General features: G+C 42.5%; 1 protein-coding gene across 10 annotated transcripts in view; it reads right to left on the reverse strand.

Annotated features, from left to right (window-relative positions):
- KDM2B (lysine demethylase 2B) overlaps positions 1-22,038 on the reverse strand; it is a 125,977-nt gene that overhangs the window by 41,327 nt on the left and 62,612 nt on the right. For all 10 annotated transcript variants that reach the window (XM_074297913.1, XM_074297905.1, XM_074297895.1 and 7 more), the window contains 2 exons: positions 18,730-19,343; positions 8,582-8,668 (listed from right to left, as the gene is read on the reverse strand). In XM_074297913.1, the coding sequence (XP_074154014.1) occupies positions 8,582-8,668; positions 18,730-19,343 (701 nt within the window). The remainder of the gene's footprint in view (positions 1-8,581; positions 8,669-18,729; positions 19,344-22,038) is intronic.

A 22,038-nucleotide genomic window follows, 5' to 3' on the forward strand; every position in this document is an offset into this window, starting at 1 on the left:
ATATAGAAGAATAGAAAGAGAGAGATAGTTAGATAAAAGGATGGATGGATGGATGGACAGAGAGGAAGATGACAGAGACAAAGACAGAAATAGCCAATAGGATACACAGCCAGCCAGCAAGCGTTACCCATGGCAATCGGGTACTCAGGTACCAGACAAGGAGACCTAAAACCCAAGCCAAGCTGGCCTAGACTCCAAGACCTCCTTCTTTCACTATTGTCTTAATAATTGGGTCCAGCCTCAGTGGACAGCAGAGTCCAGAACACCTGGGTTTTCTCCCTTCCCAGGCCCACCATTGGGGGGGAGGGGGAAAGGGCACAGCAGCCTCACTGAGCTTCCATTTCTTGACCCACAGGATGGATACAAGAATCTTACAGCGCAATGCAGGCTATTATTATTAACATAAGCTCTTAGGGGTTTGGTCAGGAAAAGGCCTCATCTCCAAGGTCTGATTCAAGTCCCTCTTTTGCAGAGAACAGAGGCAGGAGACTTTCCCCAGATGAGCCACGTAGTCAGGAGCAGAGGTGGGATTTGAACTTAGAGCATCAGCCTCCCATCAAACGTTCTCTTCCCCATGATACAATCCTTTTGCCCCCAAAACAGCAAAGACTAAACAGAGGAAAGTCCGTTCAAGGAAAGAACATTAAACCCTAAGGATACCCTGATAACATCTCCTTCTGGCACATTCTACTAGAAATAACACGGAACTCCCTCCTTTCTTTGCAGAGGCGGGGAACTACAGTTGCAGAATGCTGCATACACTGTCAGACTCAGCATGTTGGGCTACTTTTTCTTCTCCCTTTTTCTTCTTTATTAGAAGGGAAGGGAGAGAAGAGGGATTTATGGGGACACAAAAATGACATAAACAATGAAAAATCAATTAAAAAGCTTTTTTCTTTTTTTTTTACCTAAGAGGGGAAACAAAAAAAAAGAAATCACAAAATTGTAAACAAGTCTTATCCCAGGACAATCTCAGTGCAGCAATTCTACCATCTCCAGTTCTGGAGAGGTTGCTATCAGATTTGACTAACCCGGAAAAAGTTGTGTCTCTCTGGGAAGGGAAATAAAATACAAGTAGCACAGGCAGAGCAGGTAAGAAAAATAAAAATAAAATAAAAATAATTATGATTTGGAAATCATCTTAAGGTCTCTAAAGAGCATTACAAATATTATACAATTTTATCTTCATAACAATCCAGAAAGGTAGATGCTATTATCACCCTCATTTTACAGATGAGCAAACTGAGGCAGGAAGAGGTATAAAATGTCTTGAGGTTGGATTTGAACTCAGGTCTGACTTTGATGCTCTATTCACAGTGCCAACCAGATGGAGATACTTGAACCCCAAGTCCTCCCTCCCACACAAAACGTATTGGGCAGTGGGAGCAGGGGAGAGGACACAGGGGAGGAAGAATCCAAACTTTACTAAGTACTTTAAAATAAGCCCCAAGTATGGCTGACCTGGAACCAAGGGTGTCTATTTTCAGTCACATGACCTTCACAGATTTACAACGGGAACACTTCTCCCCATTTTACAGAGAAAGAAACTGAGACCCAGAGAGAACTTATGCAAAGTCAGGTGATAAATTATTTGGCAGGATTGGAAACAGGTCCCCTGCTATGAAAGACACTATTCCTTCCCCCCATCTGAGAGAAAGGGCATCCCCTGCATTGTCTTCCATCCAAAGATCTGAGAAGTGAGAGCTCACTCCCCACCTTCTGTGACAGTGACCCAACAGGGACAGAGACATGTGCCTTACTTATAGGCTGTCAAGAGGATGAATTTTGAAGGCCTGAACCGTATTGGATTCAATCTAAAAAGCTTTTATTAAGTACCTAACATGAGCCAAGCACTCTATTGGACCTGACATTTCCTGTCCTTAAGGACTGTGAACCTTTGCTTTGCTTTTGACCCTCTAAGGATGGAGGGTCAAGGGCCAAGGTTCACAGTGGGAGATGGGACGATCTGGCTGGAATGAAGACGAGCAAGTGGGGAGAAATGTGGAAGAAGTCCAAAAAGGCGGGTGGGAGGCACTTGAAGCCAGGGTTTACAGCCAACGCCCGGCAGTTTTTGGTAGGAACTGCGTCTTATCCAATTCTATTTCTGATGCCGCCGCACACCTTATGTACTTTTATCAGCCGAGGGTGACTCTCTGTGACCCCATTTGGGGTGTTCTTGGCAGAGATATCGGAGAGGTAGGCCGTTTCCTTCAGCTCATTTGACAGATGAGGAAACTGAAGCAACAGGATCAAGTGGCTTGCCCACAGTCACCCAGCTAGTAAATGTCTGAGGCCGGATGTGAGCCTTCCTGACTCCAGGTTCCACACTCTAACCTCTGAACCCTCTAGTGCTCACCTCTACAAATATACATGAGAAAAGGAGGGAGAGCAGACAGGAGAGAAGGCTACACCAACATTTTGCAACCCCTCCCCCAATTCATTTTCATAGATCTCACCAGCCGACCCCATAATGCTCTTGGCCATGGGATGCCCTTACAACTAATTCCAAGCTCTGTTCTAAATGGTTTCACTGTAATGAATTTTGTGGCCCGCTCATGAATCACATGTAGAGAGTACTTGAAAATGTACAGACTGCTCTCCTCGTACCCCTGACCCCTTCCTAAATCTGATGATTCTCTAATGGTAGCTGGATAGGCAAAGTTAACACCGGGAAGGACAGGAAAGTGAGGCTCAGAAAAGCCAATCTACTGATCCGAGGCTGTCCCAGGAAGTTAAGCAGCAAAGCCAAGACTGCACCAAGATGCCTCTCCATACCATGACCTTATCTGGAATAAGGGAGTCATCTAATTTAGTTTATTTTATTATTTTTTTGTGGAGGGACGCAGCAATCAGGGTAAGTGACTTGCCCAGGATCACACTGCTTATACATATCTGAGGTTGGATTGAATTCAGGTTTTCCTGCCTCCAGGACCAGTGCCCTATCCACTGAGCCATCTAGCTGTCCCAGAGTCATCTACTTGGTAACTTTATTTTTGCTACATGGAGATTTTTTCATTGCAATTTGTTATAAAAATAACAGTGCTTGCTTCAAGCCCTCACATTGTTGTCTTTCAGTCTGCCATTGGGAAAATTCTTCTCCCTCAGGATGTCGTGCCCCATGATTCCTCCCCGGGGCCCTCTCCCACCCCCACCCCCCTTACTGCTACTTGCCTCTTTTTTCTCTCCACTCTCTCTGGTTCCACTTTCCCTCCTGGCTTCCTCCCCGACTTCCTGCCTCCTCCTCGCCTTGCGGAGGCCTTTCCACCCTTTGCTCGGACACATCTTATGTCTCTCGGCTGCTCTCTGCCTGGAATTCCCCCCCCTTTGCACCGGCCTTCTGCTCCCTGGGCTGCTCCTGCCCCCATGGGCTCTCTCCCATGACAGGTTGGAAATGCTCCCAGAGCTCCCCGCTCGTCCTCAGAGTCCACTTCCTTTCCTCCTCCCCCATCCACCGTTCCAACTGCCTCAGAACCTTGAGGGAGCCATTGTCCAGCCCAACTGTCCCAGGCCAGAGTTTCTTGCTCCCTCATAGGGGCACTGGAATTCCAAGGAGGTTATCCAGGTTAATAATAGCAACAGCCTGTGTTTCTCGGCCGCTCTGGAAAAGGGGATTTAAAAACCACATCATTCCAGCAGCGAATGAAGGAAGTCCAGACATTTGGATGGAAAAAAAAAAAATATAGTAACCCAGACCGTCAACTATTGATAGGCTCTCACATGGAAAAGAGTTTAAAATGGGCCTGCTGGGTCCCACATGGTAGAACTGGGACCACTGGGTGGACAGATTTTAGATTCAACATATTATAGCATGTGAATGCTGAAGATGACACTGGAAAAATCTAGCTTCAAATTCTGGGACAGATCCTTTTTGGCTGTCCAATCTCAGGCAAGTCACATGTAGCCTCACTTTACTTAGCTGTGAAATGGACACAAAAAGCTACCAAACTTGGCAAACAGAGCTGTTGGAAAGATCAGAAGGCATTTCAAGCAAACCTATAATGTCACTTATTATGATCACTGTTACCGCCACAGTCGCCACTATCACGACCACAACCACTCCTAGCATTTCTATAATTCTTTCAGGTTTGCAAGAGCACTGCTTATTTATCCTACTACTACTACTACTACTACTACTACTACTACTACTACTACTACTACTACTACTACTACTACTAGCATTTCTATAACAAGTTTGCAGAGCACTACTTATTCAGCCCATTACTACTATGAGTATTTCTATAATTCTTTCAGGTTTGCATGGTATTACTTATTTAACTATCTTGTACTATTATTGCTATTACTACTAGCATTTCTATAATTCCTTCAGGTTTGCAGAGCACTACTTATTCAGCCTATTACTACTACTAGCATTTTCTATAATTCTTCAGGTTTGCAGAGCACTTTAATTTTCTCTGCAAAAGTCAATTTTTGTATTTTTGGTAGAATTAATATGATTTGTAAGCTATTAAAGCCAAAGCCTGCACTAAGACTTTTGGGATACTTTGAATTATCTTGAAGAAACGATTCTGATTTGGATTGGTAAGGAGAGTTTCCTTGCTTGGGTATTCCCTATATGACAGAGCAGGGTCTCTACCTCCATCTATCCCTTTTACCTATTACTATTGGTGAACACAAGGGAGGAGTCAGACACCACTGGGCCCTCCCAACTGCACTCAGTAAACAGGGTCAGCCACAAAGCTTTCCCCTTCTTCAACAAAGAGAGGAAACCAAGAGCTGGGTGAAGGAAACTCCAGTTCTCCTGGGCTCCACCCCTTGCAAACTGCCAGGGCAGCATCCCTCCCTCATTTCCACTAACTTTTGGGCCTTTAAAATATATAAATAAACACTAAGAAAATGTAAAAAGCAGAATTCAATTCTCTGGAGAGTGGGGAGCTGCAGATAAAGTGCCCACCTGCCACAGAAAATGGATTTCCCTCACTTGGGAGATCCCAGCACCAGTGCAATCACAGGCTCGGTACCAAATGGCAGGCCTGCGAAGAGATCCCTCTTCTCAGCATTACAAAGGACCCCCAGCAACTTTCAGAAGGAGGCAACAGTGATAGCTGATAGGAACCTGTCACTTTAAGAACTCTGTCACAAAAGTGGCAGAGTAGATAGAGCACCAGACTTGACCTGAGTTCAAATCCTGCTTCAGATGCTTCCTAACTGTGTGACCCTAGCTAGGTCATTTTACCTCTATGCATTTGTCTCATCTTTAAAATGGGGATAATAATCGCACCTACCTCCTATAGGTATTGTGAGGATTAAGTGAGATGGTATATGTATATGTAACACTATATGTAAACAAAAGCTATTACTGTGCTGGTTATCATCTCATTTGAGAATGGGAAGGTTCTATTATTCCCATTTTACACATAAGGAAACTGAGGTCCAGACATACCCAAAGTCACAAAGTGACGAGCAGGATATGAATCAAAATTGTCTCTAATTCCAAATCGACAGCCCTTCCAATTGTACTATAATGCATTCTCAGAAAGTAAATGATCAGAGTACCACAGCTAGTTAAGTCCTAGAGGTAAGATTCCAGATGAAGCCTTCCTCCCAGCCTCTAGCTACCCCCACCTACCCAGCATCTACCCTCTGGGATGAACAGAGGAGGAAATCAAGATGTTAGAGGAGAAAGATTATTTAACCTTTTAGGCTTCAGTTTCCCCATCTGCACAAGAGGTCCCTATATAGAAATGAATGCCCTGCTCTTTTATGTCATGAGTTTTATCAGTGGTGAGGGAAGCCTTCATAATAACAAATAAATAATAAAACAATGGATAATTTAAATAAATTTAAATAAACAAAAAAAAAGAAAAACAAAAAATAAAATAATAAATAAATAAGCATTTATTAGGCACCCACCATTTGCCAAGCATTGTGCTAAGCCAAGGGGGTACCAAAAAAAAAAAAAAAAAAAAAAAAGACAGTCCCTGCCCTCAAAGAGGTCACAATCTAATTGAGGAGCTAATATTCAAACAGCTCTGTACAAACAAGATCGAAATAGGACAGACAGGAAATAATTAACAGAGGAAAAGGCTCTAGAATGAAAGGAAATGAAGAAAAGGCTTCCTGCCTCTCGGGCAGGATTTCAGCTGGGGCTTGAAGGAAAATGGGGGTTGGGAATGAGGTCCCAAATATGTCCCAGAGGAAGCACACACAAGACATTCCAACCAGACCCGTCCCAGCACCCCAAGCTGGAGCTCCTTGTCCCCACCCACGCCAGTGTCACTTTTCCCGAAAAATGACCAGTAACAAGAATTCAAGTGGTTATGTTTTGGCCTCTAGAGGCAAGAGAACAGAAGTCAGACCTCACTCAACAGTCTCTTTTTAAGGCAAACCAGTCTTCCATCTCCCCCAACAGCTCCCACCATAAATCCAGGAGGATCTTTTCCATCTAGAGATTAGATGGAGCCAGTTAGTTCAGCTGGATGGGGGATGGGGCTAATGAGTCTGGGGTCAGAGGTTCAAATCTCTGGGGGCCCCATGGGCTTGGCTCAGTTCTAAGGTTGCATACGGCACCCCCTCGGCTGACCCTGCCAGCTGGGACATAAAAAGGGAAAGAGGCCAGGGGAAGACGGTCCAGCCAGACACAAATCCATCGCCACTTCCGGGGAAATAGTAATTCACGGTAACTCCGGGATGGTGGTGATTAGGCAGCATCTTTGTTAGAGACAAAGCGTTTAGCCCCGACCTCCCGACCACTAATTGCTTCCAGAACCAGGCTTCGTTCTCCTCCCAGAAAGGTGTCAGATCAAAGTATTTTTGAAAACTAATCATCATTTAGCACTAATCACTTATTACTGACAGAGAAGCAGTAACCAGATACTGGGCGAGTGGGAGGGGGTGAGGAAGGCAGGAGGGGGCATGACATCCTTGCCAGGTAGCCTTGATCTTTCATCCAGTCCATTTCCTCAAAGCCTTAGAACGATAAAGCGGTCACTTCTTTAATGAGCTTACGCCTTAATGACCCAGGCCCTCACCCCTCCACCTTAGGCGGAAGGGCATAAAAATATCAACAAGGTTCTCTCCCATCTCCCCCTTTTCTTGCTCCTCTCCCAGTCAGGCTCATTCACTTCAGAGACCATCTAATCCAAACCCTTCATTCTACAGATGAGGAAACTGAGTTTCAGAAAGAAAAAGTAATTTGCCACAGAATATGTGGAGGTGACTCATTCCTATTATGCAAACATTTCCAGGCAGAAATGGGGACTAATTTTGTGCTGCCTGGCTTTTATAAGACCAATTTCAGTGGGAATCTCCAAGACCATAATGTATTTCCTCTTCCTTTCCCATCTCCCCTCCCTTTCCACAGTCCCAGAAGTCATCTCCAAGTCTCCAGGGTCTCTATGTAAAAAAGGCAGTTTTGCTAAAGATGCTGGAAATCTACTTGGGAAGGCATTCGGTCCCAAGACGAGGGAGCCATGGCTGGTCCCCACTGGGTGGAGGCCCATGGACAGGCTGAGCCATTCGTGTGGATCCCTCCATCAATCCTGAGATGAGAGCAGCTGGCGGAGACCGTCTTTTGGCTTGTTTGGGGGGAATTCTTCTTTTAGAAGTTCACATTCTATGGATCCTAATAGCTGTCTCAAAGCTATTCCCCGGCTGATGGGGGACAGGGGTGGATGGGTGGCCCATGACTCTTCAGAGCTGCCTTGGGAAGGCTGGTCAGGGATGCCGCAGGACCCCTCTGGATGCTGAGACCCACATGAAAGCAAAGGCCACTCTGCCATTCCTCAGAAGCCCAAAAGCTTAAGGATTCAGAGAAGGGAGAAGATCTCTACAGCCCTATTTTCACCAATGGGGCTTTCTCAGCCAAAACAACAAGGAACGCTTGAAAAAAGCCAGTGAAAAAGAAAGAAAATTAATCCCCTGGGACCAAGAAGAGCCAGCAGAGCAACAATGACACACACTGTGAGGGGTTAAAATAATCCAGGGCCAAAGAGGGTACTGGAAACGGGAACAGAGCCAGCCTCGCCAGGATTTTGTGCACGAAACATAAAACATCCATCTAAAACCGGGAATCTGAGCAGCACGGAGTAAGCCTGTCAAGCCAGCCACGTCATTCTCCCGAGCGCACAGTGGGGCTCTTCTTGAACATATACTTGAGTGTTTCATGGGTAAAGCACATGAAAATACAACCTACCAAGGGGCGATGGAGAGATGCACACGGCGAATGAGCACAGGCTGCGGTTTTTTACCAACTTCAAGGTAAAAGACATCCCCAAATACATGTGCGACTGGCAAAGGAGGAAGAATGGAGCGTGAGAGCTGTACGCCCCAAAGGCAGTGTTACTAAGCACAAATCAATAAGAGACAGTAGGCACAACTTCTAAGAAAGGGCTGGGTCATGGATCACTCTGGGGAGGAAGGCGCCCGGCGCCTGCACCCGGCCCCCATGCCCCATGGAGGAGGCCCCCTGGACACCAAAGTCAACATACTGAAGTTTTCAGCTTCGAAAGGAAAGCTACCAATAAAGCATGGAAAGAGAATCTACCACCCACCAACCTCAGCAAAGGGGTTCGAGAGGAGAGGATACCCGGGGTCAGGGAGGTCCGCACTGGCAAGCGCTCACCTTTGTTGTCTTCTTGGGCCATGTGACCACAGGCACACCAGTGATCGCCAGGGTTTGATCATCATCAGCATGCTCCTTCAGGACATTCTGTGATCAAAGAAAGAAACTGGGTTAGGGTACTAGATGCAAGCTGAGGTAGGGAGAAGAAAGGGAGCGGGGGTTGCTAGTGGCCCTTTTGCACTTGGTGGCCAGTGGCCAAAAGGCTACACCTAAAGATACATCCACAGGGTTCCAATGTACTCAGGACAGAGCAGTGTGAGCAACTAACCAAGAGGAATTCATTAAATGCTGGCAAAGATACACAAGCAGAAACAACCAATCCCTCCCCTCAAGAAGCTGACATTCTCTCAGGGAAGTGACACAGTAGCATAGATAGGCAGCCAGCATGTATTAAGCACCTACTGCATGCCCAACACTATGCTAAGCACTAAGTTAGATACAAAATAAACAGAAGGCAGTATTCTTTTTACATATAACATATACTGTCTGACTACCACTTAAGCACCTACTGTATGCCTGATATTACACTAAGCAGTAAATTAAAAACAAAATAAGCAAAACATAGAATTCTTTTTACTTATGGTATATACTGCCAACTTCCACTTATTAAACACCTTTTCTATGCCTGACACTATGCTAAGCACTAAGCTACATAAAAAATAAACAGAAGACTAAATTCTTTTTACTTATGGCATATACTGCCAACTCCATTTGTTAAGCACCTGCTGTATGCCAGTCACTGTCCTAAGCCCAAAGTTAAATACAAAATAAAGAAAAGGTAGTATGCTTTTTACATATGGTATATACTATCAACTACCATTACTAGGCACCTACTGTATGTCAGTCACTGTCCTAAGCACAAAGTTAAATACAAAATAAAGAAAAGGCAGTATTCTTTTTTTTTTTTTTTTTTTTTTTTTTACAAAAGTACTATCATTTAATCAGGCAGTATTCTTTTTACACAAAGTAGTGTATATAGGCAATTAGTACTTATTAAGCACATATTGTATGCCAGACACTGTCCTAGCACAAAGTTAAATGCAAAATAGAATAATTTTTTTATACATAGTAGTATATATAGTTAGACAACTACCATTTATTGAGCACTTGCTGTTTGCAAGGCACTATGCTAAGCACAGGGTTGTTTTTGTTTTTTTTTTCCAAAGTGGGGAGGGCATTCACAACTGATACTAGAGTATCTAAGAGCCTTGGACTTGGAATCAGGAAGCCTTCAGTTGTATCTTACTCCTGATGCTATCTATGTGACCCTAAGAAAGTCTTAACCTCCTTGGGCTTAAGGAAACTTACAAGTGCTATCTCCACTCTGGGCACACCATTTCCCCTCTGTCTGCCTCAATTTTTGCCCCTGTAAAATAGGGATAATAACAGAACTAATAACTTATCTCGAGGTGTCCTATGAGACTCAAATGAGATATTTGTAAAATGCTTACCATGACACCTGGCACACAGTAGGCACTTAATAAATGCTTGTTTTCTCCTTTCCTTATTCTAGGTGAGGAATGTGAGTAAATGACTTTCCCAAGAACATGCTTATAATGCTCAGGTTCCCAGGTCCTCTGACCTGAGGTGCAGCACTCTTTATATTATGTGGTTGTTCAGTCATTTTAGTCATGTCTAAGTCTCTGTGACCCCATTTAGGGTTTTCTTGGCAAGGATCCTGATGTGATTTGCCATTTCCTTCTCCAGCTCATTTTTATAGATGAGGAAACTAAAGAAACAAGGTTAATTGATGTGCCCAGTCAACTAGGGCAAACCAATTGGTCAGATTTAAACTCAGTACAATGAATCTTCCTGACTCCAGGCCTTCACTCTGAGCCCTATGGCACCATCTCACTCCTCCATGTTCAAAAATCCACTTCTTTACAAAAGATTAAGTATCAATCAGACTGGCCTTTAATTCCAATCAATGGAACCTGAAACTTGTCTCTCCTAAGACCCAGCTTTTTCTCAGCCCTACCTTGTAAACATCACTAAGACAGGAAAACTTGGGGAACCTGGCACTGGCGCCCACTAAAGCCTGGTACAATCTCAATCCCTTGAAAGTAGATGAAAGGCGATTTTTCTTGTGCAACAAGAGAACTGCATAAATATATACACATATATTGTATTTAAGATATACTTTAACATGTTTAACATGTATGAGACTGCCTGCTATCTAGGGGAGGGGATGGAGGGAGGGAGGGGAAAAGTGGGTACAGAAGTGATTGCAAGGGTCAATGCTGAAAAATTACCCATGAGATGACTATGAACCACTATGCAGAATACCCAATCACTCTATTTTTGTCCTGCTTTTTTGATTTCCTTCACAGGCTAATTGTACACTATTTCAAAGTCCAATTCTTTTTGTACAGCAAAATAACTGTTTGGACATGTATACTATATATATTGTATTTAATTTATACTTTAACATATTTAACATGTATTGGTCTACCTGCCGTCTGAGGGAGAGGATGGGGGAAAGGAAGTGAAAAGTTGGAACAGAAGGCTTTGCAATTGTCAATGCTGAAAAATTACCCGTGCATATATCTTGTAAATAAAAAGCTATAATAATTTTAAAAATAATAAAATTTCACATAAAAAAAGGAAAAAAAAAAGAACAATTACCCATGCATATGTTGTCAATAAAAAGCTATAATAATAATAATAATAAAAAAGAATGCAAGCTACTTGAGAGCAAAAAATAATAATAATAATAAATGGAATGCTTCTTAATGCACATGGACCTCACAATCTGAGCAGCGAATAACTCGCTTTGCTTTTAGACAGAATAACTGATGAAAAAAGAACAGGCATTTTTTCCTTCAAACTCAGAACTCTGCAAGGTCTGAAAGCCCTGACCCCAGAGGGCCAAACTCCAGAATCCCAGGGCTTTGGGAGGACCCGATGAGATAATATGATGTTTGTCCTAACCTGAAAGTACTCGATAAATGTGAACTAGCAGTAGTAGTAGTTGTGATGACCAACCCTGACTCTTACTATTAACAACCCATACTGTTATTATTGCTACCGACCCTCTTTTTTGTATTGTTGTTATTGTTACAACTTTGATTATTGTTGTCCTGGTTGTTTTAGTTATTGTTACCAACCTCTTCTTCTTCTTCTTCTTGTTATTATTACCTACCCTAACTCTTATTGGTTATTGTTACCAACCCTAATCCTTATTGTTGACATTGTTGCCAACTCTTATTATTGTTGTTGCTATGGACCCTAACCTTTATTATTGCTGCACATTACCAATCTTATTGTTATTGGTACCAATCCTAACTCTTATTGTTATTATTATTATTAATAATCCTTCTTTTAACATTACCATTCTTATTATTGTTACCACCTAAACTCTATTATTGTTGTTGATGTGATTGATCTGGTTAGTATTTTTATTTATTTCTCCAAGGCAAATTCCTAGGAGAAATAAATATAAAATAAAAAATAAATATAAAAATAAAATTAGAAACTTCCTATGGCAGTGGTCCTCAAACTTTTTAACTAGGGGGCCAGTTCACTGTCCCTCAGACTGTGGGAGGCCGGACTATAGTAAAAATAAAACCTCAGCCCCTAAGCCCATTTGCCATAACCGGGCAGGCCGCATAAACGTCTTCAGCGGGCCGAATCTGGACCTCAGGCCGTAGTTTGAGAACCCCTGTCCTATGGTATGAAATTAAAAAACATCTGTATTCTCAAAAAAGGGCAATAGGAAAGAAGCAGCAGAGAAGTCTTGCTTTGACAGGGCCACTATAAACCTTGAAGAACTACAGAAATGTAAGGGATTATTTACTACTAATTAATAGCTAACACTCTAAGACTCAGAGTAGCATCTATTTTAATACAATATGTTTTCTAACCAGGAGTTCCTCTACCCATGAAATGTCTGGGACAAAAAGGAAAAATACAGAATGATGGGATAATGACTAGAGCTGGCTTCTGGGTTCAAATCCTACCTCAGGCCCATCCTGGCTGAGTGATTCTAAATCTGTAACCTCTACATTGTTTCAGGCAATTCTCTAAGATTACTGGTTGGAGCTTCTTATACTGACAAAATCAAGGACAAAAACAAAACAAAAAGCCACCAACAAACTAATTAATAAATGTTAAAGAATCATCCATTGGTAATTAATTTAACAATTAGTAATACTCTGCTTGGTAATAATTACATTTATAATTACTTGGCTAGTTGGATGATTTAGCCAACAGATGAGTACTCGTGTTAAAGCTTATACAACTTCACCAGCTGTCTGGCACCTACAGGTTAAATACCAAATTCACTGGCTTAACATTCTTAATGTGGGCCTCTAGGTGGGACAGAGGACAAAAATCAACTCATGATCCCGAGTTCAAATCCAGCCTCAGACATTCCCTAGTTATGTAACCCTGGGTAAGTCATGTAATTGCTTGCCTCAGTTTCCTTAATTGTAAAATGTAGATAATAATCATACCAAAGTTGTTGGGAGGATCAAATGAGGTATTTGTGAAGTGCTTAAAGGCACAGTGCCTGGAACATGGTAAGCACCAGATTAGTAGTCCTCAAACTTTTTAAAGAGGAGGCCAGTTCACTGTCCCTCAGACTGTTGGAGGGCTGGACTATAGTAAAAACAAAACCTCACACTCTGTCTCCGCCCCTCAGCCCATTTTCTATAACCTGGCGGCTGCATAAACGTCCTCAGTGGGCTGCATCTGGCCTGCGGGCCGTAGTTTGAGAACCCCTGCACTAGATAAATGCTAGGTATTATTATCATTACCATTATTTTATTAAAGATTCTTTCATAATAATAAACTGGGGGCTCAACTTTGCCTCTCTCAACTTGCCTTCCTAACCAAGCCTAGGTTTGACCATGTCACTCCCCACTCAAGGAATTCTGGGGACTCCTTAAATCTCCTTTATTTGGGGATTTAAAGCCCTTTAAAATCTGATTCCAACTTACTCTTCCAGTCTTATTCTAACAATAGACAAAGTCAGTCAACTGGCTTTTATTATACAACTACTATGTGCCCAGCAGGATGTTGGTGTTAAATTAGTGCAATAATCCCCTCACTATACTCTCAAGATCTGACCAAAAAGCCTTCTTGCTGTTCCTCATATATCATCCTCCCATTTCCAACCTCCATGCCTTTGCCCTGTCAGACCCCTGTGCCTGGAATACAGACTTCCCTCTCTTTTCTACCTCTTGGAATCTTCAGTTTCCTTCAAAGTCCATATTCTGATTCTTCCTCCAACCCCACTTCTCCACTTCCCCAAAAACCAAGTGCTATTTTCTGTGTATTTTATATATGGTCTCCCAAAAGATTGAGTGCAGCCGTAAGCTTTAAGGACTTTACTAGATTTCTGATACAACTTATACATGCTAGCTCTTCCCACAGAATGAGCATAGGGCTCTATTTTTCCCACCTATATATGCCAGAGAACTGGCAGAGTCTGAGGCAAACAGTGAATGCTAGATAATGAATCAATGAATACATAAATAAATGTTTGTTGATTGACCATGTGCCTTTTTAACAGAAGAATCCTTTGCTCCAAACCAAGGGATATGTTCCTTTTCCCACCAAACTAGTCATGGGAACAAAAAACCCATTCTCCCTGCAACTTAGAATGGTCTCAAATCTTTTTTCTCCTACAATCAATCAATCAACATTTATAAGCAACTATGTGCCAGGCACTGTGCTAAACACTGAGGACACAAAAAGGAGCAAAAGATGGGTCTAATCCTAACATAATTAGTTTTCTAATTATTAATGAGTCTTGGCTACTATTCAAACCTTATCTCTCATGTAATGAGAAGACCAATTCAGAATCCTCCTCTTCCTTCTCTAAATCCTAATCATTTATCCTATTCTTATTCCATCCGAATAGTAGGAATTTATCCAGCATCTAAAGGTTTTCTTTCTTTCTTCCTCTCTCTCTCTCTCTCTTTTTTTTTTTTTTTTTTTTTTTTTTTTTTTTTTTTTTTGCTGAGGCATTTGGAGTTTTGACTTGCTTAGGGTCACATGGCTAAGAAATGTTAAATGTTAAGAGACCAGATTTAAACTCAGGTCCTCCTGACTTCAGGGCTGGGGCTCTATCCACTTGGATGACCCCCTATCCCACTCTTTTAAGGGAGAGAGGCTGACAAATACATCCTTGAAATAATGAAGCTCTGGGTTCAAGACCTGCTTCTGACCCATACAAGGAGTAGGACTCTGAACACATTTGATTTGACCTCTGAGCATCCCAGACACCTCTCCTGATAAGCTGCCAGTTGCATCAGCAGGACAGATTTCTACTTGGGAAAGTTCCCACACTGATGAAACTCAAAAGAGGTGGCAGCTAGATAGCACAATGGATAAAACAGCAGCATAGGAGTCGGGAGGCCCAGGGTTCAAATCTGGTCTCAGATACTATCTGTGTGACACTAATTACCGGAAGGAAGGAAGGAAGAAAGGAAGGAAGGAGGGAAGGAAGGAAGGAGGGAAGGAAGGAAGGAAGGAAGGAAGGAAGGAAGGAAGGAAGGAAGGAAGGAAGGAAGGAAGGAAGGAAGGAAGGAAGGAAGGAAGGAAGGAAGGAAGGAAGGAAGGAAGGAAGGAAGGAAGGAAGGAAGGAAAGGAAGGAAGGAAGGAAGGAAGGAAGGAAGGAAGGAAGGAAAGGAAGGAAGGAAGGAAAGAAGGAAGAAAGGAAGGAAGAAAAGAAAGGAAGAAAGGAAGAAAGGAAGAAAGGAAGAAAGGAAGAAAGGAAGAAAGGAAGAAAGGAAAGAACCCAAGAAGACAGTATCGAATAAAACCCTGAGCTGATTGTTTTAACCAGGACAGAAATTTCACTGACTCAGAGGCTGCTAGGGGGAGGGAGGAAGGAAGGGAGGGAGGGAGGGAAGGAAGGAGGGAAAGAAGGAAAGAAGGGAGGAAGGAAAGGAAGGAAGGAAGGAGGGGGAGGGGGGAAGGAAGGAAAGAGGAAGACAAAAAGAAAAACAGAGCTAGAGAAATAGAGACACAAAGGGGAAGGAGGGGAAGAGCTGGCTGTTTCTTCCTGAAAATCCAACTAGAGCAGATCAGGAAGAGAGCAGGGGAAAGAGGAAGGGCAGGTTCCTATCCTAAAAGGAAGCCTAAGTTCAAGTCAAGAACATTATAAGCCCTAAACCCTAGCCTGGGGGTCCCTGGGTAAATCCCTTCAATTTCCAAGCCTCAGTTTGCCCATCTGTAAAATGAGAGGGATGTACCAGAGGAATCCACCTCATTTCCCTGTGCTCCCACAGTGACTATGAACAGGTCAGAAGTCAAAGTTTTGGAGAGGGTAAAAAAAAAAAAAATGTCCATGAAAAAAGGCAGGGGATTCCCTTCAAATTCCACTTCCAGATCACAATGCTACAAATTAGGCTTTGACTCATTCTAAGAGTCTGCACCTCTGCCCACTCATCTCTCTGTCAGGTCTCTCCTTTGCACTTTTCGCCCGTCTCCTTGGTCATCAGTCCTAGACCAGAGCTTCTTAAAGTCCACTTGGGACCTCTTTTAAAGTGAAAAATTTTTATGTGACCCCAGGTATGTAGGTATATAAAATAGGCATACAAATCAAACGTTTATGGATAATAAATCAGAATTTCAAAGCCCCACATTCAGCCACGTAACTCCATATAGGACTGAGACACAGGGTTTAAGAAATTCTGGACATGACTTAGAAGCTCCTCATGTTCTAAATGGTCTAACTAATCAAGAGAACTTAAGGCCAACCAATTCCTTTTACAAATGAAGAAACTGAGGCAGACAAAGTTGAAGTGATTTGAGCAGCACCACAGCTAAAAGTATCTAAGGCAGGAAAAGCCAGGTCTTCCTAACTTTTAATACCCTATCCTTTATCACACATCAGGTACTATTATATCTACCATTATCATTATTTTAGTATAGTTACAATTATTATCCCCTTCTTACCTTTTGGATAGAAGATTGAAAAGACATTTTCTCACAACAATAATTACAATCACTCCTAATATTTCTAACGTGATTGCCACCCAGATCTTTTCAATCACAAATTACTTCGATAGTCAACAATTCAATTAAAATAAAAAAATTATTCACCACACAGCAGAGCAAGTAATTAGAAAGGCACTGGGCTTAGATGCAGATCTGAATTCGAATTCTGATTTTGCCACTACCTGTATGACCCTGGTCAAGTCACTTTCCCTCTTTGCTTCAATTTTCTGAACGTCAAATTGGGGAGAATAATAGCATTTCTCCTCCTAGAATTGTGGGAGGATCAAATAAGATAATATATTTAAAGTACTTAGCACAATGCCTGGCTCATAGTAGATACTTAGTAAATACTTATTTCATTTCTTCCTTCCTCAGAGCCTCAGTTTCATGCTCTGTTTAAAAAGAAATGGGCCCAGATAGGTAAGCAAGAAATATGGTATCAGTGGTCCTGAGTTCAAATCCCAACCCTAAGACTTATCTGAGAAAGATACTTAACTGATTCAAGCCTCTGGGAAATGAGAGGGTTCAGTTCAGTGATCCCTAAGCTCCTTTCCCAATTCTGACTGTCCATCAGAAATCCAGCTAGTGTATAAAGACCCTAATGGCTTCCTGAGGGTGAACATTACTGCCCCCTGCTGCCTGCATCTGAAGGTCTCTGAGAATGAGCCAAGGCTTCCCTCCTTCCTGAAGAGAACTGAGGCTTTCAGAGCAGAAAGTTTGGAATCTCAGCTGCTTCTCTGACCCTTTCCTATCCCTCAAATTTAGCTGGGTTTGAGCATCAGGGCATTAGAGATGTGAAGTCAAATGGAGGTCTGCAGCTGGTCTACACTAAGAACTTTCAAGAATCACAAATAATGACCAGCAAATTAAAAAAAAATAGAGGGAGAGAAAGGGAGAGAGACAAAGAGACAGAGAGAGATAGAGACAGAGACAGTCAGAGTCAGACAGAAAAAGAGGGAGAGAGAGACAAAGAGAGAGAGATAGAGACAGAAAGAGACAAAGTCAGACAGAAAAAAAGGGAGAGAGAGATAGAGACAGAGTTATAGAAACAAAGAGAGAGAGAAAGAGAGTCAGAAGGACAGAGGGAAACGAAGAGTTAGAGACAGAAAGAGACAAGGAGAAATGGAGAGACAGAGATAGACAGAAAAAGAGATAGAGAGAGACAAAGATACAAAGAGACAGAGAGGAAGGGAGAAAAACAGAGAAATAAAGAAAAGGAAAATCAGAGACAAAGAGAGACAGGGACAGAAGTGGGAGAGGGAAAGAAAATTCACTTTCCCTCCCTTCTCTACAAAGGTGAGGGGATGCAGGAGTAGAATATGGCATCTATCAGGAAACTGATGTGCTGATAAGTTTTCTTAGCTGCTCTTTTTTCCCTCCTTTCTCTTTTGCTGTTGTTCAGATGTTTTTAGTCATGCCCAACTCTTCCTGACCCCATTTGGGGTTGTCTTGGCAGAGACTTGTCTATCATTTTCCTTTCCAGCTCATTTTATAAATGAGGAAACTGAGGCAAACACAGTTAAGTGACTTGCCCAGGATCACCCAGCTAGTGTGTCTAAGGCCAGATTTGAACTCGGGAATACTTGACTCAGGCCTGACACTTTATGCACTGTGTCACTTAGGTGCCTTTTCTTTTTTTTATTATCTGTTAAAAAAGGGATCAGTTGCTGAGGAGAGAAATATATGGGAAGGAAGGTAATATAAAAACAAAAAAATCTCTCTAAATTTTCACAAAATTTAGGAATAATAATAATACTATTAATTTTAAAGCTCACAAGGCACTTTATGTTTCTTCATCTTCATCTGAGCCTCAGAACTAGCCAAGGTCACAGGTCACAGGATATAGGGACATAACAATACCATTATTAATTCCTTCTCTATTTCACAAATGAGGAATTTACAATTTGTATAATCTTGGGTCTCAACTACCTTGACTGGAAAAGGAGGAGGAGGCAGGTTGGAGAAGGAGGTCCAGACGGCCTCTAAGACTTAGTTCCTCTCATGGCTGGACACCTACTAGCTCTCTCAGCACAGTGCTTGGCACACTGACACATTTCACAAATGCCTCCCATCCATTCCACACTTCTTATAAAACGAGCTGGGAAAGCCTTCCAGGATTAGATCTAGGACTTAGGTCTCCCTTCCTTCTTGTCTAGAAATAACACATCAAAGGGTTTCCCCTTCCCTCTGCTACCCACCTTCACATCCTCCAGAAGCGCCTGGGGGTCTTCAATCCCCTCGGGGACACATTTTTTATTCTCTGGAAGGGATTCAAGTTTCTCAACCAGCGCTTTCAGACCCTTCAGTTCAAACTCTGTGAGGTGAGTCCACTTGGTGGAGACTTCTGTGGCTGGGGAGCCTGTCGGGGTTTTGGGATAATCTGTGGTCATGGCAGATTTGACGCTCTCATCTGACTCGTTGGACAAAGTCCTTTTGAGGTACCGCATGGCGGCTGCTTTGGGCTTCTTCATGGTGGCCTCCTGGCCCTCCGAGGGTATGCTGGTAGGAGAGGCGGTGGCATTGGGGGGCAGGAAGGGCAGGATGGGCGGGATGGGCAGGACGGGCAGGACAGGCAGGATGGGGGGGACCACTGGGGCCAACGGCTTAGGTATTTTGTCTACGCTATCTTCCTTCTCCTTCTCTTCCTTTTCCTTCTTCCCTTCCTTCTCCTTTTCCTTCTCTTCCTTCTCTTTCTCCTCCTTCTCTTTCTTTTCCTTTTCCTCCTCCTGGGGATGCAACTCACAGGATTCCTCATCCATCTCCAGCCAAGAATCAGATGAGAAGCCGTCTACACTGGGTTTTCTCGAGGCATCTGCATGACAATAAAAAAAACAAACAAACATGAAATACATAAGCTCTCTCCCTCTGTCTCCTTTTTCTCTTTTCTCCCTCTCTTTTCTGTCTCTTCCTTTCTCTCTCTCTTTTCTCTTAGAAACACAACGGGTATGGCAGATAAAATTGGTTTCACAGTAAGGAAAACGTGGGTTCAAATTCTATCTCGAAGATGTATTAATTGTTTGACCATGGGCCAGTTCACAGAATCCCTCAGACCCAGCTTCCTCATCCCATCACAAACCCATGGCATCCACAGCACAGCGGGCACTGGGGAGGATACCCCAAGCTAAATGTTCTGCAGACTTTTAAAGCATTAAATCGATGCCCATCATGATGGAGATTGGCAAAGCTGGGTTTCCTCACTGCAAGTCTGTGAGGAACGGAGGACAAGCATTATCTGTCATGTATTACAGATGCTAAAACTGAGAATGTACTTCCCTTCTTGGTAAAGGTGGAGGGGCAACAGGTGCACAAAACATCCTTGTTTTTAATTTTTTGTTACAAAAGATGGATCACTGAATGAGGTGGGGGCAAGAATAAATTTGGAAATGAAGGCCATGTAAAAACAAAAAATATCCAAGCCATTAAAAATTATTTTCAATATAAAAAGTAACTTTTGGGCCTAAGAAAGGAAGAGAAAAGAAATCTTCCCCCTTACTCCCAGAAGTTAGAGTTTATAGGTGTGGAATGGCATTGTACACTGTCACATTCAGATGTTGCATTTTTGCTGACCAGCTCCCCCTAATTTTTATTTTTTGTGATGAGAGACAGCTCTCTCAGGAGGGGAGAAGGGAGATACACATTTGAAAATGCTGAAGATATAAGAAAAAATAGCTCTTTTATTCATTTATTTTTTTATTTGGAGGAAAGAAACTGGTTCTAACAGTGAAAGGGAATGGGCCAGAATCCAGCACAGGACTTGAGCAGGCTTTTCCATGTAGCCACTGGCAGCTAAACTTTCTTATCAACTACTTATCAGATAATAGCACAGCTAGGCCTGGTCTCAGGATAAACCCAAGTTCAAATCCAGCTTCAAATACTAGTTATGAACCAAAGTTCAAATCCAGCCTCACATATTCACTAGTTGGGTTACCTTGGGCAAATCCCACCTCAGTTCCTTCATCTATAAAATGGGGATAAAATTAACATCTCCCTCCCAAGACTGTTGTGAGGATCAGATGCGATAATATTTGTGATGCATTTATCCCATGACATGGAATAGGTGCTTTGTGAATATTTATTCCCTTCCCACCCCTTTGAGGACAGGAACCTATTTGTAGTTTCAGTACTCAGCAGAGTGTTTAACCCCTATTAAGTTTGCCCATTCATTCATTCATTCAGTCAGTCACAAAAATATATCTTCACACCTTCAGCCATCCATCTGTTCACTCTTTCCTGTCTTCTTTTCTCTCTCCTCTTTCCTTCCTTTTTTCTCATCTTTCCTCTCTTCTTCCTTTTTTCTTTCTTCTTTCCTCTCCCTGCCTTCTTTTCTCTTTCCTCTTTCCTTCCTTTTTTTCTCTCTTCCTTCTTTCCTCTCTCCTCTTTCCTTCCTTTTTTCTCTTCCTTCTTTCCTCCTTCCCTGTCTTCTTTTCTCTTTCTTCTTTCCTCCCTCTCTGCCTTCTTTTCTCTCTTTCTTCTTTCCTCCCTCCCTGCCTTCTTTTCTCTTTCTTCTTTCCTCCTTCCCTGCCTTCTTTTCTCTCTCCTCTTTCCTTCCTTTTTTTCTCCCTTCCTTCTTTTCTCTCTCCTCTTTCCTTCCTTTGTTTCTCTCTTCCTTCTTTCCTCCCTGCCTGCCTTCTTTTCTCTCTCCTCTTTCCTTCCTTTTTTCTCTTTCTTCTTTCCTCTCCCTGCCTTCTTTTCTCTCTTTCCTTCCTTTTTTCTTTCTTTTTTCCTCCATCCCTTCTTTTCCTTCTCATCTTTTCTTTCTTTTTCTCTCTTCTTTCCTCCCTCCTCTTTCCTTCCTTTTTTCTCTTCCTTCTTTCCTCCCTCCTCTTTCCTTCCTTTTTTCTTTCTTCTTTCCTCTCCCTGCCTTCTTTTCTCTCTCCTCTTTCCTTCCTTTTTTTCTCTCTCCTCTTTCCTTCCTTTTTTTCTCTCGTCCTTCTTTCCTCCCTCCCTGCCTTCTTTTCTCTCTCCTCTTTCCTCTCCCTGCCTTCTTTTCTCTCTCCTCTTTCCTTCCTTTTTTTCTCTCTTCCTTCTTTCCTCCCTCCCTGTCTTCTTTTCTTTCTTCTTTCCTCTCTCCTCTTTCCTTCCTTTGTTTCTCTCTTCCTTCTTTCCTCCCTCCCTGCCTTCTTTTCTCTCTCCTCTTTTCTTCCTTTTTTCTCTTTCTTCTTTCCTCTCCCTGCCTTCTTTTCTCTTTCCTTCCTTTTTTCTCTTCCTTTTTTCCTCCATCCCTTCTTTTCTCTGTCATCTTTTCTTTCTTTTTCTCTCTTTCTTCTTTCCTCCCTCCCTGCCTTCTTTTCTCTCTCCTCTTTTCTTCCTTTTTTTTTCTCTTCCTTCTTTCCTCCCTCCCAGCCTTCTTTCTTTCTCCTCTTTCCTTCCTTTTTTCTCTTTTCTTTCTTTCCTTCCTCCCTGCATTCCTTCCTCAAAGACCAAAATATGAAACCCTGGAATTGAGGAAAAGGGACTCAGTTCTTCAATACGTAACACTTGCTGAGGTTCAGCCTTGATATTTTGAG

Source organism: Sminthopsis crassicaudata, chromosome 1 (assembly GCF_048593235.1).
Source record: "Sminthopsis crassicaudata isolate SCR6 chromosome 1, ASM4859323v1, whole genome shotgun sequence".
In the NCBI taxonomy this organism is placed as follows: domain Eukaryota; kingdom Metazoa; phylum Chordata; class Mammalia; order Dasyuromorphia; family Dasyuridae; genus Sminthopsis; species Sminthopsis crassicaudata.